At 46.6% G+C, this 27,607-nt stretch overlaps 2 protein-coding genes across 5 annotated transcripts; one reads left to right on the top strand and one right to left on the bottom strand.

The window, feature by feature from the left end:
• Positions 1-1,335: 1,335 nt before the first annotated feature.
• On the top strand, positions 1,336-19,448 carry PLP1 (proteolipid protein 1). Of its 2 annotated transcripts, none has more exons than XM_048513703.1 (7): positions 1,336-1,486; positions 10,576-10,762; positions 11,755-12,016; positions 14,931-15,099; positions 15,518-15,591; positions 16,235-16,300; positions 17,413-19,448. In XM_048513703.1, exons 1-7 carry the CDS (start codon positions 1,483-1,485, stop codon positions 17,482-17,484), a joined length of 834 nt encoding a protein of 277 aa, XP_048369660.1. In that variant the 5' UTR covers positions 1,336-1,482; the 3' UTR covers positions 17,485-19,448. The 2 variants fall into 2 exon arrangements, with proteins under 2 accessions (XP_048369660.1, XP_048369661.1); XM_048513704.1 differs by having other exon boundaries at positions 11,755-11,911.
• A 3,639-nt stretch (positions 19,449-23,087) lies between these two features.
• Positions 23,088-26,981, bottom strand: RAB9B (RAB9B, member RAS oncogene family). 3 transcript variants are annotated; one of them, XM_048513707.1, is made up of 2 exons: positions 26,853-26,981; positions 23,088-26,212 (listed from the first exon to the last, which is right to left on the bottom strand). In XM_048513707.1, the coding sequence occupies exon 2, from the start codon at positions 26,201-26,203 to the stop codon at positions 25,598-25,600; it is 606 nt and encodes a 201-aa protein (XP_048369664.1). In that variant the 5' UTR covers positions 26,204-26,212; positions 26,853-26,981; the 3' UTR covers positions 23,088-25,597. The 3 variants fall into 3 exon arrangements, with proteins under 3 accessions (XP_048369664.1, XP_048369662.1, XP_048369663.1); XM_048513705.1 differs by having other exon boundaries at positions 26,849-26,981; XM_048513706.1 differs by having other exon boundaries at positions 26,385-26,981.
• Positions 26,982-27,607: the final 626 nt, after the last annotated feature.

Consider the following 27,607-nt stretch of genomic DNA (forward strand, 5'->3'; position numbering starts at 1 on the left):
TCACCCAAAGGGGATGCTGCAAATAACACCTTGCACTCATAATATTCTTCATTCAGTTTGAATCTGGTCTTTTCGCAAGGTGAATGGTTTTATGCTTCAAAAAAAGAATTTGGGGCCAGAGGCTCTCAAGGGTTCTTGTGAAAACTGCACAGCCATTAAGGAATGAATACATATTCATCATGCAAATGACTGATTGCACTAAATATCTTTAGGCAGCCCAAAGCCTGCCCTGAACTACATTGTGCATTTCTGTAAAGGACACCCATTCACCTAGAGGCTTTGTCTATTTTGGTCATATATCTGTGTTTGGCAACATAATGAACTTCTAGCAGCAGCACCAGGAATCTCTTTGGCCAGCTGTTGGTAGATTTGCCAACTGCCTGTAGAAAAAAAAAGCCCTGGGCCTTTAACAGCCTGTAATATACCAAGAGATGTTATTTGCCTGCAGCATGCCATGAACAGCTCCAGTCTCCTGTTTCCACATCATAAGCCTCTGTTAAATGGGTCAAGGCATTTTCCTCCAGGCCTTTTGGCAACTCTAGTTATTCACAGCACCATCTCTGCTTTTGCAGAGCTTCCAAAGTTCAAGTGACCTCATCAGCTACTGCTTCACACACGTCCCCACACACACTGAGCGTTACACTGATGCTAGAGCTGCCACAAAAGCCTTCAGTCTTTGTGTCACATTATCATGCTCTCCACCACTGAACGCCATTCCTTGGCCACTGTCTATGCTAGTGCCCAATCTCTTCTGCCTCCATCATGCACTAGTGGCTTGGCCAGCTAACATATCACTGGAGTCCTGCCATGTCATGAGGTCTTCCCATCGAGGCTGGTTGTGGGAGGACATCAGCAGATAGCTGGAAACAAACTCTCACTTTCTGCTGGCACAACCTGCACTGTGGTGGCGATAAAACTGTAGGTCCACAGTGGCTAAGTCACAATCCATGCCTGAACCCATCCCAGCTACATGCAGCTGTGAGGAACAGGCCAGGGTGACACACAAGGCAGGCCTGAATAACTGCCTTGTCTAAATGAGCCCTGCTGCCTCCTGCAAAATATCCACCAGCCAATTCCTTCCTGACCTTGAATGCCACTTCAGAATCATTCTAACTGCTTCCCATTCCTTCATTTTTAGCAAAGTCCTCAGCAGCTCCTTGCCCCGCAGAAGTTTTGAAGAAAAGACACTAGTAAGCAAAAACAAAGAATCACAGCAACACAAAGGACAGACACAAGAGGCATGAGTCCAAATGAGGGTTAAGAGGGACGGGATAGTGTGAGGAGGAGGAGCAGGAGCCAGGGGGGGCTGTCCCTTTAAGGGGGCTGGCTGTCCACCCAAAGCCCTTTTCTTTGCTGAGGACGGGGTAAGAGAGAGAGAGTGATCCAGGGGGAAGCAGAGGGAGGCACAGAGACAGCGGCAAAGGATTGTTCTAGTGGAAGGAAGGAAAATAGCCAGTGGTTGTTGCCTGACATCCCAAAGCAATGGGTGAGTTTACAAAGCAAAGGAAACTTTGCCAACAATTTCATTTAACGGTGCTAATGCGAAAGGCATGTGGTTGCACGGAGAAGAATTCTGGGTCAAATCCCTGATTAATTCTCTGAATGTCCCATTTATTACCATTTTGCCCTTACAGTAGGATCTTTGACTAAAAGGACCAAGTGGTTGGAGGTATTTGTGGAAGAAATCCAAACAACTGCAGGTCTCTGTGGCAGGTGGGATCAGGCATTCAGGCCCTCCACTAAATATCGCTGTTGCTGATGCTCTCCCGTGACTGTGTGAATTAATTCTCTGGAAGTCGGTTGTAGTTAGTTGGCTTAATGAAAGTTTACTGCTGAAGAATAACCAAGGATGCAGAATTTTCTGCTTCAACTCTGAATTGGGCTAACTGGAATCTATCCACTAACAGGACAAGCTGAAGGGAGAAACAAAGAGATGAGATTTCTGGCTATTTGATCTCAGGATCTGAGAGAGTTTGTTTTCCTTCTAAAATAACTTTTATTGAAAAGTATGCAGTAAGAAACATGGAGTTGATGGTGAGGAGGTCTTTTTACGAATTAGCTCTGTCAAAATAGTAGTAGTGTTCATTCAAAGTGTTCGTACAACAGTAGTGTTCATACAAAGTGCTACAATGTGTAAGTTGTTTAGTCTTCAGCGATTAGTTTGGTTAAATTCAGAACAGTCACGTAGATATTGTTATTATTATTCTATGCTTGTGTGGGTATTGTTATTAATAATAAACTTTTATAGTATGCACATGGAAATGTCATATGGAGAGGAAGAGAAGGAGTTTGTAAGCCTCTTTGAGGCTCCTTACAGATGAGAAAAGCAGGGTGTAAGTTCAAATTCTCTTCTTCTGAAGCAGTAACAATACCCTTCTAGAAGGACTTGATATTTCATTTCATTTATTGTGACTGTGATTCAGGAAAGAAAGACAGGTGTGTTTGTGCAGGGAGGGAGAAGTGTTATTCATTATAACTAGCTAGGACTAATGTGTTGGACAGCAGCTTTAGTTTAAACACTGGACAAGTTACCTTTTCTAAAGAGCTAGATCCTCAAAGAAGCTGCCCGCTTTGGGCAGATTCAAGAGGCTTGGTAGGAGGACAGGAGAGTGTGTTTCCACCAACGACAACCAATCAGATCCTTCCAGCATCATTCTGTGACTATCTAAACTAGACATACAAGAAGAGCCACCAAGTCTCCCATTCTTCCTCCCTCCTCCTTGATTCTGTCATTTCTGCCACCTCTGGGAGACCCCTGGGGTTGTCTTGTAGAACTGAAGGGAAGCCTCTTATTCAGATCCAGTGAAGCCCCACAAGTTGGGATTTCTGTGTCCGTCAGTGCATCTGAACGGGCAGAGTTGGAACATGTCCCAAACAAAGAAGGTATCAGGTGAAGCAAAACACAGAGAGTGAGAGAGAGCACGCAAGAGAGAGAGGTTTATGCTACCAGCTCATCGATGATACTACTATCTCAATGACAGCAGCTGTGGCATGCCAGAGATTTGACTTATTCACTTCTTCAGTCTGGAGTTGGCACCACATGAGCAAGTGCTCAGAAAAGCAGAGACACAGTAGTGCCAGGTTGCCAAATTCAGGAGGAGGCACGGCTCATAAAGCATGATAGTTCAGCAGTGCACATGAGCAATAACAATATGAAAACAACTTTTATCACATGAGCTTTGTGGAATGACAACACCAGTGACTGAGCCACTTGCTGTGTTGTTGCTCAAAGTTCTCAGCAAGTCAATCTTATGTACCACATGGAGAGAGTTTATCTACCAGACCAAGATCCACCCAGTCACTCCCAGTTTCCCAGCATTCACACACCTTGCTTTTGACCATGAACCTGCAGGGGCGCTGCGTGCACAATGACAATGCTTATGCTTATCAGATGGGATGCCACCTTTCCTAGTGCTTAATGCAAAGAAGGGAGAGACCACCTGACTTCTCATTCGGCTTGTGCTGCAGATGAAAGTTGGGACAAGAAGTTGAACTCTTGATCTTGGCTTCATTCACATCCAACACAACCTGTGAACAATAAATTAGAAATGTTATTCACATTGACTCCCTATTGATTGCCAGCCAACTCCATGTGCAGGGTGAAATTTCTGATCTTGCATCAAGAGTTTTATTCGTTATTATGACTATTATTATTAATTTGACTTATTACCCAACTCTCACCTGCCATGGCAGTGCTGATATTGTCATGGGAAATCTGCTAGGGTTTGAGGTTAATCTGATTCAAGAAGTAGCTGCTACAGATGCAGATGGGAGGTCTGCAACCCTTTCTGGTTGATTAGCTGCACTAGCAGCCACCAACTCCAGGCAATAAGGATGGTTCCTGCAAGCTCAAGAGCCAGAGGCCGGGCAAGATTCAGACAGGGGAGCAAGTTTCCTTCCTGTGAGATGCAACCAGAATTTCCAGAGGGAGGGAGCCTGCAGGACCCCTGACTCAGTGCTTTGTCTCCTGACTTTTCCCCCCACCTCCCACCCCACATAACTGGAGGCAAAACGGAGGTAAAATTCTTGTGAGCCCTGCTATCTCCTTTCTTGTGGAGGGAGGCATTCTTTTTGTAGATCTCAGAAATCTGACTGGTTCTGAAGCGCTGGCTGGCAAACAGTTCAGGGAATTAATTGGGCGTGGGTGGTAGACAATAGAAAGTAAGTATTTCCATTCTCTTAACAGCCTCCTCTCCCAACATCTCTAATGAAAGTCCCCTTGATTTCCAAGCCTCCAGTCACCTCCTGTTTCCCACTGGTCCAAAGCTTGGTCTGAGTCTGAGAATGATAAGTGTTTCCTTGGTAACGAGACGTGGAGCTTCACTCTGGGAGGATGCTCAGATCCTGGGGGCTTGGAAGAACCTGTAGCGTGAGCCAGATATACATAAGATGGAGTGGGGGTGGGGCAATTGTATGTCTGGCATAGCGAACTTAAATCTCTCCTGGTACAGGAGGCCACTCAAAATACCACACTGGATGGCATCTCATGTCCACTAAAATATCCTTTTAAAAACTATTACATTAAGCCATGAGAGAGAGAGGGGAGGGGGAGATGATTCCTTAGCTCTGCAGCCCCAAGGTTAATATCAGTATCCAATCAGTATCCAGGACTTCTACCTTCTGCTACTCCACAGAGAGCCCATGTTGGTACATTATTGGGGGGGGGGGGGATGCAGTTGGAGCTGAAAATTCTTTCCACCCCATCTGTTCAGTGGACTAAGGGTATTATTTAACATTGACCAGGCAGAGATCACTTGATGGACAGTCTTGCTATCCTGTCATCCCATCCAAAGTCCAGGGATTACCTTGAAACATTCAGCAAACTATCCAGTACCCTTTAGAATTCCTGAAGCTTGATTTCATTTACATGGGTCCCATGGCAGTCCAAGAAATCTTTGTGGAGTTCAAGATCTAATTACCCGATTTGGGATCCTCCCAGTCATTGACTGGTGGTCATTCATGTCTGAGACTGGCACAGCCATGGTAGTGGTTCTGAAGTAATCCCGTTTTAAACTTGACTTTAAATCTATCTTTTGTTATATTAGCAAAGGACAGATGCAGCTTCCCTGAAGTGAAATCTTTACTCAGCCCTATCCCCACAAACAGAAAGTCAACAGTAGCCCCAAATGATGGCTTGAAGCAGCTGGAGACAGAAAGGTTTGGGTTCAATTATATTCATGGGCTTCGCTATACTCCTCCGTCTCCCCTCATGATTGACCAAGCTCTTTCTGAACTCTCATAAGGACATAAGGACATAAGAACAAGCCAGCTGGATCAGACCAAAGTCCATCTAGTCCAGCTCTCTGCTACTTGCAGTGGCCCACCAGGTGCCTTTGGGAGCTCTCCTGCGCTTTCTGGTGAATACCAGCTTCTAATGCAGTATGTCTTGAGACCAAGCAGACAAGTCTTCCTGTATGATACTGAGATCCACAAATGCCAGTGGATCCTGGTTCTAAAAATCCTCATCTGCCACAAGGAGGTTTCTGTTTCCTTTGAGGCACCTTTTCTGGCCTGGTTGACAGAGATTTCTGTCTCTCCTTTCTAGATTCTGGCCTACTATAAACTCCAGGAGGCTCAGGGATTTTGTTTGTGTTCAAGGGCTCACCTTCCTGCAGTTTGAGGTCGGTTAAAGGGGTTGAAACTGGATGCCCAAACAGAGTTTTCAGGGGAAAGATGATGTTTTTTGTGTTCTCACAGACCTCTCTTCCTCCTGTACTCCAGTCATTTCCTGGCAAAGAAGTCCTCCAAGTGTTTCCCTCTTCAGCCCATTTTTAACTGGGAGCAGAAATTGTTCTGGGATGGGCTTTATAGGCCTTGACAGATAGACAGTGATGTCATTTAATATTTTAAGATTTTCAGATCCTTTTCATTTTAAAGCAGTGATCAGTGAAAAGGTCGTCCCAAGAGCCAGGAGTCATTTGGGTTTTCAAGGGTTATATTTTAGGCTACATTTACTAGATTCCAATACAGGGTTCTATTCTGATTGTCCTGTATGGCCTACAACTTTAATCCACCTATAATGAATGTAGTCCTTTTCTCCTCTTCCTCGCCTCACCCCACATATCCCCAGGCAGACCAAGAGCTTGGCCAGAAGCCTGGATGGGGGGAGCGGAGATGAAGCCCCCAGCCCACCCAGTACTGGCCAGGAATATTTACTAGCTCAGCGTAAGTTCCTGATAGGCAGCATTGCTCACTATTTTATTCTTCGAATCCCACACACTTGAAGTCCAAACCTGAATAAAAATGGAAGGACTGAATGTGCAGAAGAAGCTGTATTTTCCTTCTGGCTCCAACAATATCTGTTTTTGTTGTTCTTGCTATGGTTTTGTCTTTTAGTCTCCAGGACATACATTTATCCTTTTAATCCTGCTGCATTAAATTCAGTTGACAAGTATAGATCTTTTTTTTTTAAAGATGGAGATAAAAGGACATTGACATGGCAGGAAAAAGGAAAGGGATCCTGAAATGGAATCTTAGTCCCATCGTCTTCCAAAGGGCCTGCTCCCCTGCCCCATCTTGTACCAGCCAGGGTTACCCTTGGCTCCCACACACCTCATCAACGGGAGCTCTGTTTCTGTGGGGGAAGCCTGAGCCAGCAGGGCCGGGGTAGGAGGGCCAGGGAGGCAGGGAGCCAGGCTCGGAGGCTCATCCTCTTGTCTCGTGTCCATTGTTCTGCCTCTGAACACAAAGCTGCGGATTGTGTTCAGACAAGGGACTCTTTCTCTCACCTCCTCCTTCCAATCTCCTCCCTCTTCTTCTGAACCCCCAGATTCCAGCTCTGTGCTTACGGGGCCTGCAGCTTTGAGCTGCATCCCAGAGCCCTGGCAGCCAGCAAGTAAATGAGGAAAGCCAAGAATTTGTGCCAAATGGACCAAAAAAAGAGATAACTTTGTCCTTCTGTTCTGAGAACAACTGCAACATGGTGCCATCTGTGCCAGGGTCTAAGGTGGGGTTACCAAGGCATGCTTGACGGGTGAGGGTCCAAGCCCTTGCCTTGTTCATGTGCAGAATCAGGCCAGCAAAATACAGACAGTGTGGATTACAAGAGCATCCAGGTGCAGTTCTCTAGCTTCAACACTGAACTGGAAATGGTTTGATCAAGCACCTGCCAGGTAGAAGCTGCGCCATTCATCATCTCCCTTAATGGCTTAAATGGAGCGACGGACTGGTCGCTTGTTAAAGATGTCCATGACGCTGTGAGGATGCTTCATGGAAATGTCATTCTGTTACCAACCTATTATCTGAAAACACTTTAAGGGTACTAGGAATACAACCTGTTCAGCCTGACAAGACTGTTTGGGCATTCAGAGTTCAGTTTTGGGTACCAGAATACAAGACAGGGTTTCTGAGAAATCTGCAAGGTGATATAGACCCCAGGGACAGGTTGCATTTGGAGAAACTGGAGGAACAGTGCATGTTCAGGCTGAAGAAAAAAGGATGAAGGAAATGAAAGGGAAGAGACAGAATAACTTATCAAAGCAGTAGACGGTCATCTTTGCCAGGGAATGTTGCCACATTTCTAGAAAGGCCAGAAAAGAAATGAATGAAAAATCAGGCAGGTTCAGCTCATCTAGAAACTTCTATAACCCTGTTGGCAAATCCAAAAGTCTGTGTGAATTGGGTTACAGTCTAAAAATTGCTTTAAATTACAAGGAGGGTTTTGGGGGGTATTTTTTGGTGAGACACAGCAGTGTTCTAGATGGGGTAATGCAACCACGGTTCCCACCCTGGACACAGATCTGTGACATACCCATCAAATAAATGGGTTGAAATGAAAGGCCATTCTGCCAACCACTGTCAAAGTTGTTCAGTTTTCACAACCACTGAACCCTTCTTTTCGACCTCTGATTGTTTGAGGTTTGGGGTGAAACAGGTCTTTAAACAGCAGACAATTTGGTTTGCTACTACTACACACTTGTCTAAAGTAGTTTGAAAGTGGTTTCTAAAGTCAAGTCACAACAGTATTCTTGGTGAAATAGTCCAGCGATTTGTCTGCTGTGGATAATGTGATCTTTAGATATGTGTTAAGATCTCATGAGAAGCAGGGCAGTCGTTGCTGGGAAGCGCAGACCTAGAAACTGACGCGCAACCTGGTAGAGGCTGTACGGGGAGTATGATGAGAACCTGGGAGACAAATTGGGTGAAAGCACACCAAAGAAGCTTTGCATGGTGGACTTTGGAAGAAATCAGATGAGAGGAAGGTATAAGCTGACTTTAGAAGGAGAATAACTGTTTAGGTCACAGTGTGCATTGTGCATTGAGGATGGCTCTCGCAGTGCTGATGGTAAGAGAGCCCAATGAAGTTACTCCAAACTGACTGGAGAAAAGTGGGGAGGTCCCTTGGGGCCACCTTGGCTGCCAGCCCAGAACAAGGGCGACCAAAAAGCTAACTGCAAGCCTTTGACCACCCACTTTGTGCCCATCGCCTCCTTCAAGCCACTCCGAAGCCCGAACAGATGCCATACATGGAAAGTGCTGGCCTTGTGGTGGCTAGCTCCACACAGTGCTTTGGAGGGGGCTGCTCCTAAAGAAGGCTGAGGGAATAGGCCTCCCATTGTTCTCTGTTTGTCTCCTCTTGCCCCTGGTCCAGCCCTCCCCAGAGCAGAGAGAATACTGATGAGCTTATCCAAGCCTGGTGAGGAAGAACAAGCCCCCTCTTGTCCTTTGTGCCACCAAGAGATCAGTACAAGCGGTGACCTTGGCCCTTGGTCCCATCAGTTTCTGATGGGCTCATTCTTCAGGGGGCGAGAAAAACACTCTGGGGACAAAGAGGGAGGGAGGGAGGGAGAGAGAAAGAGAAGAGCCATGGGAAGGAAGCATTGCTATGTGGCTTGGACTGAACCCCAGCACCTCTCAGAGGCAGTGAGGAATGGGGGGAGAGGGCCATAGATCCTTGGGGACTCCAGGGACTCCTGTCCCCAGAGCTAGTGGGAGGAGGGAGCGTGGGTTTTCCACACTATGTTGAGCATTCTTAGGTTTACTGTTGTATTTTTTATAATATAGATAATGTTAGTGATGTGCCTGAGCCAAAACCCCAGAGCCAAACACCTCCACAAACTACGGGTCCTCAGAATCCAAACCTGGATCCAGTTCCAGAACCGAGTTTTCCAGGTAGCCCTTATCTCCATCCCAACCTTTGAAAACCTAGAGCCAAAAGCTATTCCTCACACTGTAGGGTCTGGACAGGGCAGGACAGCTGTGTCTCCTCATCTGCACTGCCCAATTCCCCTTGCAAAATGTACTTTGGAGGGAGCTCAGCCCTTCCCAGCTGAGAGCTCAGGCAGGTTCAATTTCCCATGTCCTGACATGCTAAGTGGCTCCCTTGTGAAGAGCATCTTTTAGGCAGAGCTCCTAAAGGGATGCCTCATCCAACAGTTGTTGAAATCCCAGAGGGCAGGACTGAGCTGTTATTTTTTGACTCCTTGACAATTGGTTGGGATGGCTTCGCTTAGTTTAGCTTGGCTCTTTGCTGCTGTCAGTCAAGATTAATTCTTAAGCCTTTTCTGCTTGCTTCCCCCAAAGTCCACCAGTGGGCATATCCATATCCCCAAATGCAACAGAGACAGAGTGTGGTGCTAACCCAGGTGGATACAAGCTGGGACTCAAGTTTTTGGGATGCCACAGTGCTGATCCACACAAGGGGACCTGTGGTGCAATTTCAGGGGTCTGCAGCAGCACAAAGCTCTGCCTTGAGATTGAACTTCTCTAACACCAAAGCAGCTTTGTTGAAGTGCTAACAAAGTATCTTGTATTTGCCTTATTGATCAGAAAGCAAGCAATACACTCATGGGCAAAAAAAAGGTCTCTGAATGACCAACCAACTGGGCTTTCTTTTGTCTGCATCATGTGTCAGCATTATCCTCATCCAGGAATATTTGTATAGCCTGGTTCAACTTTCACTGCCTTCCTCAACTTTTCCTACCTCCTTAAACTTTTAGTACCACATAGGATAGGTGTGGTCTGAGACTCAGCCACAGCAGCTCTGGAGGTCACTCCCAATTCTAAATTCCTTCTGGAACCCTGCCCAACTGGTCCTATTGATCTTGGATCCTTAAATCATGAGATTGGCTTGAAAACCATGAGGCTTTAAAAGATCCAAAAGTTTGCAAGCATAGTGATGTGCCTGTAACAAAACCCCAAGACCAAATACCTCCTCCAAACTGTGATTAAGAAAGCTTTAAAGGGGTTCCCAGCTAGCCTTAAGTGAAGTTTAGGTGGGTCTTCTGTCTTCAAGTGAAAAGAAAGATCACGAAGGGCGTCTCACCCTTTCCACTTCAGTTTGTGCTTCTCGTTTGCTGCAGGAGCTGGCAGCTTTCCTTTAGAGAGTGAAGCTCCTGTTGAGTTCTTACCTGAGAGATTTGTATTTAGGTTCTTCTGAAATACAGGTTTATTATAAGTGGACTACCATGCCATGGGACATTTCCCTTTCTCCCTTCTGTCTCATTCCTGTATTAATATGCTTTCTTTTGACTGCTACCACCACATACATTTCCTCTCCCCCAAAACTGTTCTCTCTCATACGTGATAGTCTGTGAGTTCTGGGATGCTGATGGGATCTCTCTTTTCTTCCCACAGGTTTGTTAGATTGCTGTGCGAGATGTCTTATTGGGGCACCTTTTGCCTCGCTGGTTGCCACTGGGTTGTGTTTCTTGGGGGTAGCACTCTTTTGTGGCTGTGGGCATGAGGCCCTTACTGGCACAGAGCACCTGATCGAGACCTACTTCTCCAAAAACTATCAGGATTATGAGTTTCTGGTCGATGTGTAAGTATCCTCTCCATGACTGACATTCCTATATCCCATTCTGGCCAACGCTACTTCTAGGCTGAAGAAACAACACTAAGCCCTACTGTTTCCCACCTGACTTGTAACACCATTTAAGCCCCTGCAATCTTAGTTCAACCCAAACTGAATGCCTTGGTGTAATTATGCTAAGGGAGTCCCATTTGGAAAACCTACATGGCCAGTCCCATTTGAAGACCAGGTACTCAACAGTCCTTGGTGAGACACTCCAAAATGGTCACAGATGTTTCAGGGGATTGTTCTGAAACATATATGTACATTGCTAAGTCACCCCACTGGTAGTCTGAGGGATGGCTAGCCCACGGGCCTTTGGCACCCTACAACCTTTCATTTATGAGAGATATCTTGTATAAATAGAGGGAAAATCAGTTCCTTAAAGCCTAGCACCTTAGGAAACAACCTAGTTTGCCTATATAATCTAGTAGCTGATTCTGGGTGTCCCTGGCCCACTTACAAGCAGTTGCTGGTTCCTGAACTCTGCAGAGTTGCTGAATTAGTCCTTGTGAGGACATGCTGAGATTGTTATGCTCCTTCATCATATATTTATTGCTCAGGTGTGTTTTCTGTTGGATCTTTAATAGTGTGATAGGCATGGAGGACTCAAACCAGTTCTTTCTGCCAGGCAGAATGTGTCTTTACAGTCTCTGCTTTACAAGGCCATCGTTTTACCCATGCTCAAGCCTAGATGGCTTCTCATCACAAAGTGGGCCTCCTTTGGGAATCCAGGTTACACTATCCTCCTTTTTTCCCTCCCTCTTCCATGGTCTAGGACCATCCTCAGAACTCCCCTAAACTCTTTTGATGGCTGAGCTAATAACAGGCTGTGCTGCAACCGAGTCTGGTTTCACTTCACTCAGAGTCTAAAGAGTTTTTCATCAGTCAAATATTAGAACCAGAATTGATGTTTTTTTTTTTAAAAAAAAACCTTCCTCCCTTCTTTTATCTCTCTGCAGAATCCATGACTTCCAATATGCTATTTATGGGGTTGCCGCTTTCTTTTTCCTCTTTGGAGCCCTCCTGCTGGCCGAAGGCTTTTACACCACCGGCGCTGTCAGGCAGATCTTTGGCGACTACAAGACCACCATCTGTGGCAAGGGCCTCAGCGCTACGGTAACAGGGGGCCACAAGGGGAGGGGTCCCAGAGGACACCGTCAAGCTCACTCTTTGGAGCTGGTGTGTCACTGTTTGGGAAAATGGCTAGGACATCCTGACAAGGTGATCTTATGCAGAGTTTGCTTATCTTTTGAGCCACTTGAGTGGCATGGCCATTGACTGATGGGCATGAGATGACAGTGACTGGTGTGGCAGAGGCACCAGGCACTGGAGGGAGCAGCTGCACTGAACTGACGGCATCTTAGAAAGAAAACTGCACCAGGACTGCTCGCCCCCTTCCTTCGCTCCCCTCTGCTACTCCAGGATCAAATGCATCCCTTGTCATCACTATATAGACTCTCCCCAATTGTCACCTTTACTTTTATCCTTTCCCAATGCTAATTTGTTCACTTCTCTCCTATTCTACCTGCTCCATCATTTTCTTCCATGTTTTACCTGCCAGCCTCCTCCCTTCCGCCATTGCTTTGAAGCATCTCAACTTGCTTTGTAATTGCAATATTTAAAAGGAAGAGGGAACTGTGCCCAAATGTTCCCATGGACCAGGACAGCATATGGACCATATTCATTGCAACAAGTCCTCCCATTAGTCGAATAGTCTGGAGCTAGGGCTACTAAGGAGTCCTGAATTTCCTGAAATGTCAGCCTCTAAGCGCTTTTTTTTTTAAAAAAAAAGATTGTTGCCAGTCTTTTTATCAAAGTCACATGCAGCGCTTGAACTATCTATAATAAAATTCCAGCTTCACGGCTGTTCAGCATGGGCAATTAGCTCAACCAAAAGTAGGTGGGAAAAGGGACTACAGTTCACAACTGATTGGCTGGGCATTTGGCTGCCCACATTCTTAAAATGGGCATTTCTGAGCCACTGCCTCACCATCAACTGTCCTTCTTGAACATGTGCACAGGTGAGGTATGTTTGGCAATTCTCCAAATCTAAGCTATGAAATGTACAAGTTCTTGAACTCTCCACTGCTGCCCTGCTCCATAAAGAATATCAAGCTCTGTTTTCACCACAAACAAAAAGAGCAACAGTGAAAACTCCATTTGTGGTTGTACCAGGAAGAGGGATTGGACTTCATGTCCACCTGACTGACAGAGAGTTAGTGCAAGCCTTTCTAAACAAGGAGTAAGAGTAGCATTCTTGACACCTCTGCATTAGAGCTGCTCGTTCAAAGGCTCAGTTTTGCAGCAGGCATTCAAAGTAGCTGGACTGCCTGTCACTTAGGGAGTAGAGTTGCTTCAGGAATGCCCATTTTAATTAGAACAAGACCTCACAGCTTATGAACCAAGATTGGTTCAGACCAGGGGAGCCGAGCAGAACTAGTGTTATTTTCTCTTAAGACCGGTTTTATCAATGCACCTCTTGGGTCAGATGTTCAGTGCCAGGAGCACACAATTCATCATGCAACTAAACCACACACAAACACACAAATCACTCCCAAGACACAGATATCACAATTATACAAATTTTTGAGGTGAAAGCAAGTCCTGGGAAGCCCACCACAGAAGTGCAATCCAGCGGGGCACAGAAAGAATTCCTCAGTTATACACGTGTGTAATTGAGTGCTGGAGAGCCAGCATGATGTACTGGCGAGGGTGTCAGACTAGGACCTCGAATCCCCACATGACACGTACGCTTGTTGTGTGAGCTTGGGCCAGTCATACACTCTCGACTCTGACCCCGGCTAGCATTTGGATGGGAGACCTCCAAGGAATACTAGGGGCGTGATGTGGAGGCATGTAGTAGCAAACCATCTCCAAAGGCCTCTTGCCTTGAAAACCCTCTGGGGTCGCCATAACTCAGCTGTGACTTGACAGCAAAAAGAAAAGAAGAGTGCTCCTCTCCTGGGCCATCTGACTCGTTCACAAACGTTGTTTGCATCTTTGGGGGTCTTTCTGCACAATAAATGTGACACACACAAAGACGTTTTCACTTTTGCGCAATATAGCAACCCGTAAGATATAAAATGATAACCTTTGCAGTGGCTGAGGCAGCTGATCTTGACCTTTCAAAGAAGTGTGGAGAGATGGGCGCTTTAGCATAGGAAAAGGACAGCTCACATCCTCTTTTAGAAGGGAAACATGGTCATTTCCCCAAAAGAGGCAACCTTGCTGGAGGTGTGCTGCTTTTAAAAAGAATGTGGCTGGGTGAGCATTCTTACACTGGAGGATTTGGTCTCCAAAGGATGAATAGCCCAGGATTAGTCTGTCTAGCCTAGACAACAAGAAGGGGTGAGTATGCATACACTATTACCAACGATTTTATGCTGCCCTTATTACATAATGGATTGAGCTCACATCTTGGCCGAGGTGGGTTTCCACAGTCACATCCCACATAGCAATTACAAAACTATTACCTTTGCAATCAGCAGCTGTCCAGCTCCTTGCAATTTCCCCAGATAAACACTATTGTTGGTTGTTGTGGGTTTTCTGGGCTGTGTGGTCATGGTCTGGTAGATCTTGTTCCTAACGTTTCGTCTGCATCTGTGGCTGACATCTTCAGAGGTGTATCGCAGAGAGAAGTTTGTTACACACTCTGAAGATGCCAGCCACAGATGCAGGAAAAACATTAGGAACCAGATCTACCACACCACAGCCACACAGCCCGGAAAGCCCACAACAACCAGTTGAATCCGGCAGTGAAAACCTTCGACAACACAAAAAACTATTGTGTTTTGAGTACTGGGGCATACGGCGTGTGTATCCCATTACAGCTATGCACCCCCTTGAGGGAAGATGTGCAAACTGCACACAACAAATAAACATTTCACAGGGAATCAATTGTGCAGAAAGACCACAGTTGTGTATATTCACACAACTGTATGTATATGTCTGCATGGGTGCATGGGCAGAGATGCTTAGCCCCTCTGCAGCCCAATTGGCTAGAGGTGCCCTTTCCCTCTCCAGTCGGAAGAGGTTTTCCCAGGTCATTTCAGGATGCAGATCTCCCGTCTCATGCTCTTGTCTCCGAGACTCCTAACTGCCCACTAACTGTTGTTGCTGATCTTGACTGTTTCAGTTTGTGGGCATAACCTATGTCTTGGCCATCCTCTGGCTCCTGGTCCTGGCCTGCTCCGCAGTCCCTGTCTACATCTACTTCAGCACTTGGACAACATGCAACTCCATTGCAAATCCCACCAAGACATCAGCCAGTATCGGCAACCTATGCACTGATGCCAGGATGTATGGTGAGTGATATGCATCTTTGCCTTGACAGGATCAGCATTTTCCAGTGGGAGACCACTGCACAATGGGTTCATTGGGGAACCCATAGGTCCTCTTCTCTAAGTGCAAGTCCTTGGTGGAAAGGGGTTTTTGAAGTGAAGGGATGCACTATTTCCTATGAGACGACAGCCAGCAATTTTTGCAGGGCCCTGCAGCCCAGCCTGAGAATCTGATCCTCTTTTCCTCATGCCCAGAAGATGGACACCAGTAGTGTACATAAAACAAAGCATTCTCTCATGGAATAAACCAAGCGTTTTTCTTAGACAGGTCTTTTTGCCACTCCTACACCAACAAAAAACTTGCAGAAATCCTCTTCCTCTGCTTCTTCTGAAGCAACCTAATCTGACATCAGCTCACTCTGGGTGTCTTGTTTTCACGCAGGTGTCCTCCCCTGGAATGCTTCTCCAGGAAGAGTGTGTGGGCAAAGCCTTCTTTCCATCTGCAAGACAGCCGAGGTGAGTTCCCAGCAAAAGGAGAAAAAGAATGTAAAAGGAAAACCTGAAACTGCCCAGAATTAAACCCATGAAGGAAGTATGCTAGAGGCCATAGCACCTCCAGAGGGTCTTCATTTTTGAACGAAACATTATATGAAGCAGCTGAATACTGAAGCAGCCCATCAAGCTTAGTAGTATCTAGCTGGCAGGGGCTGCCCATTATATACTCCTTTTAAATGTCAGGAAACATGTAACTTCCTACAGATGAAGCACACACCCATGAGACACACTCTATTGCCTCCCAGAGGATTTTTTCCCCTTGAGCACATTTTGTTAGTTCTTCTCTGGCCATTTGTTATTGCCTAATTCGTTCATCACTGAGCGATATGCTAGTTGCTGGTTGGCAGAAAGTACAGGGGACATAATCACAGCATTCCACACTGGATGGCTCAGGCCTCGGGGCCCTTTCATACCTGTGGAGCAGAAGGAAAACAAAGTTGACTGGAAGTGATGTAGCTGCAACTCTTGCCCCTTTCCTCCTCTGCCAGCCAGAGGGTGTAGTAGCATGCCATTTGGCCACTGACTCCATGGGCCACTGGCTCCGCACTGCATGTCTATTGAGAAGCAGCCAGAACTGATATCTGCTGTTGTCATTTCCTTACAGTTCCAGATGACTTTCCATCTGTTCATTGCAGCATTTGTTGGGGCTGCCATCACACTGGTGGCGCTGGTAAGTTGGTCCTTTAACAGCTGTTCACTTTATCTTATTTACTTAGTCTGCCTGTCTCACTGGGACTCAAGACGGTGTACATAATATACAACAATACACTCAGACAACGTAAGACAGCCACCAAACAATGCCGTTGAGCTAGGAATGCTGACAGGTTGATATTATTAACATCTGTTCACATCAGGGAAAGTAAATTCCAGTGTGTCATGCCCTATAAAATACAGCATCTCTACACAGTCTTTGTCATTCTTGATTTGCAAATGGGTGTCCCAGAACTGAGTCAACACTTCTTGGTTGAGTGGATGGCAATGAGAGTCTCCCGTGGGAGAAAAGTGAGAGTGGGAAGTGGATCTAAAGGGTACAATATATGGAGGAGAGGTCAGGGCAGTGCTAAGGACAGGGAAGTCCCACCATTTAAGGGCAGGGAAGTCCCACCATTTACCACTTATGATGCCCAAACTACACTAATAACCAGAACAGCAGCATTAATTTTCATCCAGGGTATTATACAGAAGGTATAACTCAGTAACATTTAAAATGAAACCACAACACAGCACGATAAGAATGTTACAATGAATGCCCGATTAACTAAAAAAAAATGGCAGTATCAGTCTTGGCCACTACAAATAAGTCTGGGCCAGAGGTGTATCTAGGGAAAATGGAGCCTGGGGACACAATCTGAGTTTCGCGCTCCCCCCCCCCTCCGCCCATGGGCAGCTACCCTTCCCCACCATGACCAAACAATGATTTTTACACCAGATCTAATGGCTCAGTCTGTATGGGGGGATGTTTTGGCGCTCCCCACGTGACCAGAATGGTGGCACCCCAGGGACATTGGGTACCCTATGTCCCTAGGCAAATACGCCTCTGTTCTGGACAAAGATGTTTCATATTGCACTGGAAAAAGCCTGGGCTTCAGTGGCTTTTGGGCATGCCATAGCCCTGAGAGTCCCTCCTCACAAACTGTTGACCTTAACTCACAAATGGCATTGCAGGAGTGAACCAGGAGGGCTGCAGCAGATCCCACAGGAGGGCTACTCTATTATCTTTTGGGGTGTAAATGTGCTACTCTTCTGATCTCATTTCCTCCTTGCTGCTTTCCTCTCCACCAGCTCACTTTCATCATTGCGACCACCTACAACTTTGCGGTCCTGAGGCTCATGGGCCGAGGCACAAAGTTCTAAACGATGAAGGAGTTGACATCGCATTTACAGGACGCCTCTCGTCCCCTAACGACAAGGCTTTAACCTGATGCAGTCACACAACGCCGAGCCTCCTACTCTAACTCCGCCAGTTTCCCTCCTCATCCTCTATGCTATTTGACCCTGGATGTGTGGCAAGCGAGAAGAGACACCCTCTCAAGGCAGCAGAGCTCTTCACACCCTTTTCTCTCCACGTACATCTGAAGCAATTTGGCCTCACAGCAAAAATAAGAGAGTGCTGCAAAATAAAAGGGATGTCTTGCCCTCGATTTGCAAGGAAAAGTGCAGCAAATTTACTCCAAGTTTTCTGCTCCCAACGACAAAGCATAGGAATGAAATCACGCTTGTTAACTGTCAAGGTGGCAAAGTGATCCCAAGAGGGAGACAGAGAGAGACAGACAGAGGGAGAGAAGGAAGTGCTTGGAGCTTGCTAGAGACTCTTCTTGATGCCGCAGAAGGTGGAACTTCCATCACTCTCTGAACAAGGAGTAGAGGACATGAGGATGAAACAAACCTTTACAGGATCCTACTTGCCACTGCCCAGGCAAAGGGGTTAAAAGCAAGGATCTTCCTGATACAGGAAGAGAGCGCTGACCCCGCCCCCCTCCAATGCTGACAGATTCCTCCTTTCCTTAACCCAGTCAATCCTACTGAAAACATTTAAGGAGCTTGGTGCCCCTACAGCCAAGAGGGCCTCTTGCCTTCATACTTTGACACAGAAGAGCCAGGCTGCTCTTCTTGCTTCCTCTGTGCTGGCATTTTGCTAACCAGTTGGGCAGATGTCGGTATTAGCCTAAGGACATCTGTAATAACCAGTAACTTGAGTGTGTAATGCGAGAGGCTCCCTTGCTGTATGTGGGATAACCCTTTTGGACCGCACATCTGTGCTATATGCCTTTCCTTTTGTAACCAGCTGTGGAACTGAACTTTCTCCAACCTTCACAATGGTGCTCTTTTCTCCCAGTGACATTTGCTTCCATATGTTCTATGCGCAGACGACCTTTTGCAGAATCTAATATTTGCTCTTTTGGTTCTTGTTGCTATTTGCTGTCTTCAATGAGCTGCAGAAACTTGCTGCAAACCCTGTTTGAAAACCTTATTTGAAGTCTTCTACCATTGTTAATGTACAGTCAAATTAGAAAGATCAACAAATAGAAGAGTGTAGAGCATTCTGGGTAATTGTATTTCCAGCCAATTTGAATGAGTTAGAGACTGCATGGAATGAACCTCATGGGGCGGATCCCTTAAAGGTGTGCCAAATAAGAATTTGCAGGCCAAAAATACTTAAAAAAAAAACTGGAGCCACTAGCATAGGACTGGGACTTCATTATGCCACTGGGCAAAGAGAACCAACCAGCGGGCTACCTCTGGAAGTGACACAACCAAAACATGAGGAAGCAAATGGTCCATGGCCACTAAGACTTCCTTATTCCAGCCCTGACATGCAGTGCTTAACCACAAGTCGAAAGACTGAGGCTTGCTGCTTATTTACTGGGGAAACCAAAATCACAGTGGCAGAGAGCAGGGATGTTAGAGAGACGGAAGGCAGGCCAAGATAGTCCTGCTGAGCAGGAATGCCAGCCTAGACCAAATTGATTAGGCTGTCAACATACACAGGGCAGGGGAAGGGGGAGGATCAGGGTGGGAAGGGGTGGGACAAGTAGAAGCCAGTCAAGATCAGGGCAAGTGAAGTGATCCATTTTTCATATTTCACTTTGATTTAACTAACACATAACCAGCCCCCATTGCCCTCCCAGCCCCCTCACTCTCCCCAAGAAATACAGGACAAAATAGTTAATAAGCTGAAAAGTGTTTTGATCATTCTGATTATGAATTTCACCTTTTTAACAAAGCATAAAAGAACATGTTTTCAGAGACTTACCTTACAAGGTGTATTTTATAAAATTTAAGAAAATAAAATTCAAAGATGTCTGAACATACACACACACGCATTTTGTTTGTTTGTCTGGCTTGGATTCCATTTGTCCAGTGCTGTATGGGCTCCTAAATGGTTGGTAAGTCTTTTGTGTTGCAGCAATTGAGTTAAAGGGAGACAAAAAATGCCTGGAGTTGAATCTAATTATGAGCCACCAACAAGAGGTAGAATTCTGCAGGGTCCTTTTCAAATGCTAAGACTTCCAGGGGTCATCCTTACTACTATCACTTGTGCTACTGCAACATCTATTAGTAGTGTGTAAAACCATTAGTGAAGCTGTCTCCTTTACCCATAAAGGATGAAAAAGTACCCCCCCAGGTTTAAAAAATATGAACCCCAGTGGGGTACAGAATGAAAAAAATTAAAGAAATACTGTCAAAGGCTTTCACGGCCGGATTCAACTGGTTGGGGTGGGTTTTCCGGGCTGTGTGGCCGTGGTCTGGTGGATCTTGTTACTAACGTTTCGCCTGCATCTGTGGCTGGCATCTTCAGAGGTGTATCAGACTGTAACAGTCTTCCCTCTGTGATCCACCAGACCACAGCCACACAGCCCATAAAACCCACCACAACCTAAAGAAATATTGTTCAAAAGTTACAAGATGGCAGTGTATTGATGCAGGGAGAGAAAATGAGACTTGCTGGTGTTTGTAAGGGTTATGTGAGCATTCTAGTGGTACAATTCTAGAAAAATCAGCTTCTAAAGACATTTGCTAAACTACAAGTTCACAAAATGGTGTCAGTGCTACGCTACAGTATTGCTGTTCAACCTTGATGTCACAGACATTAGCCAACAGTGCATATATGCTATTTTGACTGCTATATGGCAACACACCAAAAAAACTGGGTGGAAGTATCAGCGTTTCCTAGCAACAAAATATTTTTCCTGTACTGAGAAAATGTCAGAGACCTTCAACAGAACCATAAGGTGTTTCTTCAGCATCTCTAGTGTTTCAGTAGAATGTCTTCCTCGTGCACAGGTAAGTAAACATTCTCTAGTCTGTTATCATGTGACTGGAGAATCTGAAGGTCCTCTCCAAAATGAAAACACTTCTCCCTTTCGCCCAGCTTCTGTCCTGTCCTGTCCTATCCCATCCCATCTTTCAACTCTGATTTCTGTACTTAGCACCCACGTCAGTAGGAACGTGTGGATCTATCAATTGAGCGCATTGTCCACAGCTCTCCCACATACCACAACCATTCTTTCTGCACACTGAAAGGACCTTGTGGGTGTTCAGATCAGCTGAGAATCAGGAACGAGGCATGTAAACAAGGTCTGCTCTCTCACTGCTAAAGCACGCTGCTCCCCCTGGGGGAGGGGGTCGGGGCAACCTCAATAGTGCCTTGTGTGTGTGTGTGTGTGTGTAAGGCCATGGCTTTCTCAGAGCCAAGTCTGGCTCCTGTGCTTCAAGCACAGAGAAGATAGTATTGAAGGAGAACTAGCAGGGTTTCTGAGGGAAAAGAGGTCAGTGTCCAAATAGAAGAAATGGCATGTCCACTGGCCCAGAAGGTACAAGGTATGGTGAGTAGAAACATCATACAGTGCCCAGACTGAAGGCCTCCTGCAAATCACTCTTCTCACTCCACAGTACATAATCTTGAATTCCATAATGGAGAAATATAAATTTAACAGATAACATTGTCCTGTGTCACTTTCATGCAAGCACGCAGACAGCTTCTTAGTTTAAGCAGCGACAATCACACCTACTCTGTTTTGGGCTCATGGCTATCTGTACAGAATGATCCCTAGAGCTGCAAGTATTGCATGCGAATACACCGCATGGCACTTCAGGGACCTTTAGGCAAAAAAAGGTGGATAATTATCCCAAATAAATTAATGTTTTTTGTGTTCATCACCTTCTAGTCTCCTGCATCAGAATGTGCCCTGATGCAATAAAATATTCAACATATCTTGAGGTTACAGTTTTAGCTCTACTGCTGTAGCAAAGCTCAACAGCCTTCAGCTGTCTAGTCAACACCCAGATGGCTAGAAGGTATGGGGTGCAGGGAGAGAAATACAGGAGCCAATTATTTAGTGGGATTAACCTCGTGAATTCAGAGTAAAATTCTTCCTAGGGATAACCTAATCACTCTTCAACTGACAAAAAGACAAGCCAATTCGGTAAGAAATGTAACTGCATAAAGATGTCTCATCTGGGTACATAAGTATGAGAAAGAAGCAAAGACGCTCAAGCCAAGAAGGTCTACACCATTACAGTGGAATAATGGGATTTCATCTGCCTCAGATGTTTTGATCAGCTGGCAATTACGTTGTGGAGTTTTACCAAAAACAGGCTGAGGTATCCATCAGATTCAACTCTGCATTGATTGTCGCGTCTTATAGCTCCAGACTCTGATATTCAACCTCCTCCTTGTGGCTGCAATCCTCCTTGTTCAAACCAAAGTACAAATCATCAGGAGGAATGACATCAAAACAAACTGGAAGGAAACTTCAAAACAGAAACCAGGTAACCAAGAATATTGACAAAAAGCCTAATAACAGAATGGATACTGAAAGGGTGCACATGCTCCATTATCATAACGTTAATTACAAATAATTTAAAAATTCCATTTACACCAACACATTTCAGCCAATAGGTCATCTCAGTCGTACAAATTGTTAAAATACATAACATAAGGTAAAATGATTTAAAATACAAAATACTGCATTTCTGACCAAGTTCAAGAAGGCCAGTTCAGTAACTAATCCTCCTTCATTACCGGAATAGACGAGGACCTTCAAGAATCATTTTTCAGACTGCTGAAAGATACAGCTCTGAATGTGGACATACACAACTTAGTTCACTGTGACCTTTCTTAAAGAGATATTTAGACCAGGCATAACAATTTGAAAAATTATTCCCCATCTACTCCAATAACGAAGGGGGGTAATCCAGTTCATGAACTACTTCTTGTGTGTGTTTTAGAGCTTGATCAGAAATGCTAAATGTTGTATTTTTTACATAATTTTACTTTACGGTATGTAAGAGTTTATACCACTGTGGAAGGACTATTGGATCAAACGCATTTGGCTTTAATTGATTTCTTTTACTATTCATAATGTCTTAAAGTTTTGTTAATTTATCACATGTACCCATTAATTATCCATTTGGAATAGTGAACATAAGAAAATCCCTACTAGATCAGATCTGAGCTCCATCTGGTCCCACATTTTCCTGTGGAAAACTGCTGTTTTCCAGTGACCAGATGTCCCAGAAGGCCTATTCTCATCAGTGCCATTCAGTGCCTGCATATTCTAGTATCATGGGAGATAGTTTTCATTACCCAGTTTATATGTACTGTATGAAATTATGTGAACCTCTATCAAGCCCTCCTTCCCAAGTTATGTATTTTTCTAAACCAAATAGCTCCAGATGCTTCAGCCTTTCTGTGCAGAAAAGATTCTCTTCTTGAAGTACCCAGAGCATGAAATTTCCCAGAATCCAGAGCCCAAAATCTCCCAGAAATCTCTTTCCATGACGAATCTCAACTGAAGGAGGCAGCTAAGATTACTCCACTGCTAGCTTTGGATGCAACCATAGAGATCTCCAGGTGGGCATCAGGCACACCTGGTGAAACTGGCTGTGGTTTGGCATGGATTTGCATCATGTGCTCTTTTCATGAACAAAAACACAAGGAAGGAGGTTAATCATTCCCTTAAATACATTCACATTTTATTGGCTTCAACAAGTCTTAGTCTTGCCCCATACATTCCAGGCTCCTGTAAAATGCAGGAGTGCCCACAGAAGTGTCAAATAGAAGGGAAGAAGCAAGCAATTGGGAACAAGGCCTTGCAAAGCAAGATCCTCTGTCATGTGCCTCCCAGTAGACATCAGGTGCACTCTGAAATAAATTAATACTCACTAAAAATGCTAGGGTTTTTTTTTTAAAAAGAATGTAAAAATTACACAGGCCCAACCAAATATTGGATCTGGATATAAAGGGAAACATCTAGTAATTGAAGCTGCCAGAGTATATACTTCTGACTTCTCAAGGTATTCACTCATCGTTCTTCAGTTCACTTGATGGGACATCTTCCCAGTGCTGCCAATGCACACTCTAGACAACCCATACTGTGCATTATCCCTGGAATCCAAGATAGAACCACAGCAGTCACTTCCCTTTCTTTTGTGGGAAACACCACAAGTCACAACCTGGAGGGCTGAACATGTTGCAATAGCACCCAACTGGGTTTACAAGTAAAGAGGTTTTGCCTTCACCAATACCTGGGCCACTTCAGAAACCAGCCCTGCTCAGCTCCCAATTGCAACCAGACTGAACCACTTAAAATGGGTAATCAATTACTAAGAGCAAAGGCAGAAGATGAGAGACCAGCAGTCTCTGGGATAGGAGTAGAGGGTTCACATACAGCAGTTTGCCAGTTACTTGCAGCAGGAAAAGTTCTCTGGTCTCAGCCCTTTGAAGCAAAAAAAAAAAATTGCAACAGCTTTGCACCTACAGGCATATTGTTCCATGCAAGGACAGGCTACAATTTCCAGGATCTCCTGCAGAGGGTGCACACTTATCACTCAGCATTTTTATGGCCAATTCATGGCACTAATTGTGCACAGCAGAACAGAAGGGACATTAGAAGCTACCAAGCAACTGCAGCCACTGCTTAGCAAAATATGGCAAGAAGAGGCCCCCTTATGGCTGTGACCCCTCACAGCTGTTCTGGGGCCTTGGCAGGGTAATTCTCTGCTTGAACAGCTGCTGCATTTCTGCTCCACTGCTGCTAGGTGTAATTCAAGGCTGTGGGGAGAATGCAGCTGATCTAAGTGCACTGTCACCAATTCATGGGTTGTAACTCAGAGTTTCCTGTATAAAACAGAAGTCTGGTGGCACCTTAAACGCAAACAACAGTTATTCCAGAGTCTATAAGGCGGCACTTGTTCTGGTTCACTACAAAATGCTAACATGGTTATCCTTCTGGAACTTTAAAGCTCAGCCACTTTCAAGCACCTCTGGAAAGCTGCCCCCAAACCTTGCAACACAGTGTAGAAGGAATACAGTAGGGGCCTGGAGTATTTCTCTCCCATCACAGCCTGCCCAAGACCAAACCAATGTTGGAACCGCAGGTTCTGAAGAAAGCCGGAATTGCCCCCACTCCTTCCTCCAGGAGAAATTAGTCCTCTTGGGAGGGAATTAAACACTGTCTAACCTGAAAAGGCATGGGCTCTGTTCAGACACTGCAGAGAAATCCATCTGCTGAGGAATCTTCCAAATACCCCTAATATTTCTATTCCTACCAGCGAGAAGAGGCTGCTGGGAAAATGCTACAGGGACAACCACACAAGATCCATATCTGGAATCCAATTCCTTGCCAGGAAAATCTGATTTGCCTTCCAGGTAGACAAGCAAGGAGGAACCGCAAGCATCTCCTTCCCACACAACACAGGAATTATGCCTATAGGCTGCCTCATTCTCACACACACACACACACGCTCCCTTGTCAAATGTTCAGTATGTTTCAGAAGGCTCGAGAAGGATGGTGCTTCCCATAGCAGGGCAGAGGGCACAAGCTAAAAAGGGCAAGGTTGAGTGGGAAAGAGGAAGCGTGTCTAGCCTCTGCTCCAGGCAACACCACCATCACAGCACGGCAAGGCGTCAAAACTACAGGCAACTGTACCCCAAACAGTGTCTCTGGGCATGCATGGGCACACAGAGGCCTAAGCTGCCCTTTCTAACCACTCTCTCTCTCACGCAATTATTTCATTCCCACTCACTCCCCATACTAAAAAGCCAAACTGTCAGGCTGTCACTCATATGCTCAGCACTGCCAGAGAAAATCAAGGCTGGGGGGCTCTGGATCAGATCCCTTTTTCTTTTTTTCCGCTCTCTTGTTGGCTTCTCCCAGTAACTTCAGGAACATCCTGAAGGGCAGCAGAAGGTCATTTTCCAGTTGATAAAATAACTGTGGGAGGTCTACTGTCCTTGCCACACACACCTCATTGGCAGATCTGGCCCATGCAACAACTATAACGATTTGATTCGGCGTTGTGCTCAATATGTTAGGTATGCTAAGACAGAGGAACGGCTACTTCCAGATCATGTCTCCAGGCCACCTGCCTGCCCTTTCTGGCTGCATTCTAAGGGCCTCCTCCAGAACCTCTACTGCGGAGTGACTGGTTCATGAATCCGGCTTCCATTGCACGGCTGCTCTCAACAGCACGAAGACCCCGACTTGGCACTGGAGCGAAGGTCAATGGTGTGGCCCAGCATACAGTGCTCCAGCTGCTCCTCCACGGCCAACACCTGCCGAACAGCTTCCTCAAAGGCCACGGCCACGTTTGTGTCGTCCTTGGCACTGGTCTCTAGATAGGGGTAATTTCCATTTTCCAAGCACCAGGCTTGGGCTTCTTCGGTGGTCACCTGCCTCTCCACCTTGTCTACCTTGTTGCCCAGCACAACAAAAGGGAAGTGATCGGGATCCTTCACGTTGGCATAACAGACAAACTCCTTCTGCCAGTGGCCCAGATTCTCAAAGCTCTGGTGGTCGTCCACGCTGAAGGTCAACAGGCAGCAGTCCGCCCCCCTGTAAAAGGGGGTCCGCAGGCTCTTGAAGCGCTCCTGGCCTGCAGTGTCCCAAATCTGGAGGGTCACAAAGCGCCCGTCTACTTCCAAGTCACGGTTTAGGAACTCCACCCCAATGGTGTGGAAAGCTTGAGAGTCAAACTTGTTGGTGACGTAGCGGTTCATGAGGGAGCTCTTCCCGACGCCACCATCGCCCAGGAGAATCACCTTCAGCAACAGCGACTTTCCGCTCATGGCAGCGGCCTGCAATAAGGAAACCCACAGAGTTTAGATGAAGACGTGGCCTGACCTGGGAGCAGCTTCCCCACTCTCCTGGCAGAAAAAGGATGAGGGCAACTCTGGGAGAGGGAGCGGCCAAACATAGCCTGGCTCTTAAGGGGCTCTATGAATGAGCGACTCAGGGAGGCTTCCTCACCTCTTTCCATGGGATGCTAGTCTGAGAGGCGCAGCTCTGCTGGAGGCAACGAGCTGGCACGCAAGGGCGGGCCTCAGCCCCAGAGGCTCCACTTTCGCGGGGAAGCACGCAGGATGCGCGTTTCCCGCCTCATCCCGAGGCCAGCATCCCCGACGCAGAGTCCGGGACGCGGGCAGCAGGTGCGCAGGGCGGAGTCCAGCCTAGAGGTTGGGGGCAGAGGCTGCTCCGCTCTCCCATTGCAACTGAGGGCAGAGGCAGGGCGCTTGCAGCCTGTCTCCCAGGAGGGGCTTTCCTTAGCCTCGCCGCCTCCAGGAGACCCCAGCGCGCTCAACCCGCCCCCCTCGTCGGCAGCAGCAATTTAAGCGGGGTCAGGATGGATGCAGCCGCCCCGAGGGATGCAGGGAGGGAGGACGCATTCCCTTGTCCAGGGGCGTCTGTCAAAGCCGCCCCCGCAGGCAGCGCACCTACTCGGCCGACCAGGACCCCGTCGGTGCTCGGATGCGCGTCTGCTCCCCGCGGCCGACCAGCAGCGCCTGCCGGGCGGGCCCCAAAGAGGCCGGTTCCCCTGCGCGTGCGCCGGCCGCATGCGGCTCCCGGAGATGCTCTCCGAGAGGGGGCGGGGTCTCCCGGGCCACGCCTCCTCGCCCCTCCCGGGAGTCGCGAGCGTGAAGCAGGTGCGCCATCATCAGCTGGCCTGGGTGGTGACGCGTGGCCGATCCTCCTTCTGGGCGACTCCTCGGGGAGCCTTGCAGCGCCGCCGCCTCTGGCTCCAAAACCTCTGCGCGTGAGGATGCAGAGAGCGAGTGGCCTTCTCCGAAAGGGGGCAAGGCGTGAGGATGCTGCTGAGTCAACTGCGTCTTGTGGTGGCCCACACTGGTTGCAATTCTCTCCATAGATACGTATTGGGTTTAAGACTATTTATGTGTATGCTGGAGATATTGGTCGCCGCCCTGGACCTAATGCCGCTGGGAAAGGGCGGGGTGTGAATAAAATAAATATCACTCCCATCCCTTCATGAGACTCCTGGCCAAGCCTTGAGCTAAGCGAGGCTTTTATGGTCCGGAAACTGGAAGTGAAGCAGCAAGAAGCAAGGCTGGGCCTTGTCACTTTTCTCCAAACTGGCTGCAGTAGTCATTTCGTGCAGTCAGCTCCCCACTCCCCCGAACGTATTCTTGGTCTCTTCCTGCCTTTGGAGGTGCATGGGTCTCTTCATGTGAGGGCAT

Source organism: Sphaerodactylus townsendi, linkage group LG13, assembly GCF_021028975.2.
Source record: "Sphaerodactylus townsendi isolate TG3544 linkage group LG13, MPM_Stown_v2.3, whole genome shotgun sequence".
In the NCBI taxonomy this organism is placed as follows: Eukaryota; Metazoa; Chordata; class Lepidosauria; order Squamata; family Sphaerodactylidae; genus Sphaerodactylus; species Sphaerodactylus townsendi.

What these genes read in the sequence shown, in the direction of transcription:
- PLP1 (XM_048513703.1), top strand. An exon ending in TATGAGTTTCTGGTCGATGT is followed by an intron (nt 10,763 to 11,754) that starts GTAAGTATCCTC and finishes ATCTCTCTGCAG; the next exon opens with AATCCATGACTTCCAATATG. An exon ending in CACTGATGCCAGGATGTATG is followed by an intron (nt 15,100 to 15,517) that starts GTGAGTGATATG and finishes GTTTTCACGCAG; the next exon opens with GTGTCCTCCCCTGGAATGCT.
- RAB9B (XM_048513707.1), bottom strand. Translation starts at nt 26,203, where the DNA reads ATGAGCGGAAAGTCGCTGTTGCTGAAGGTGATTCTCCTGGGCGATGGT.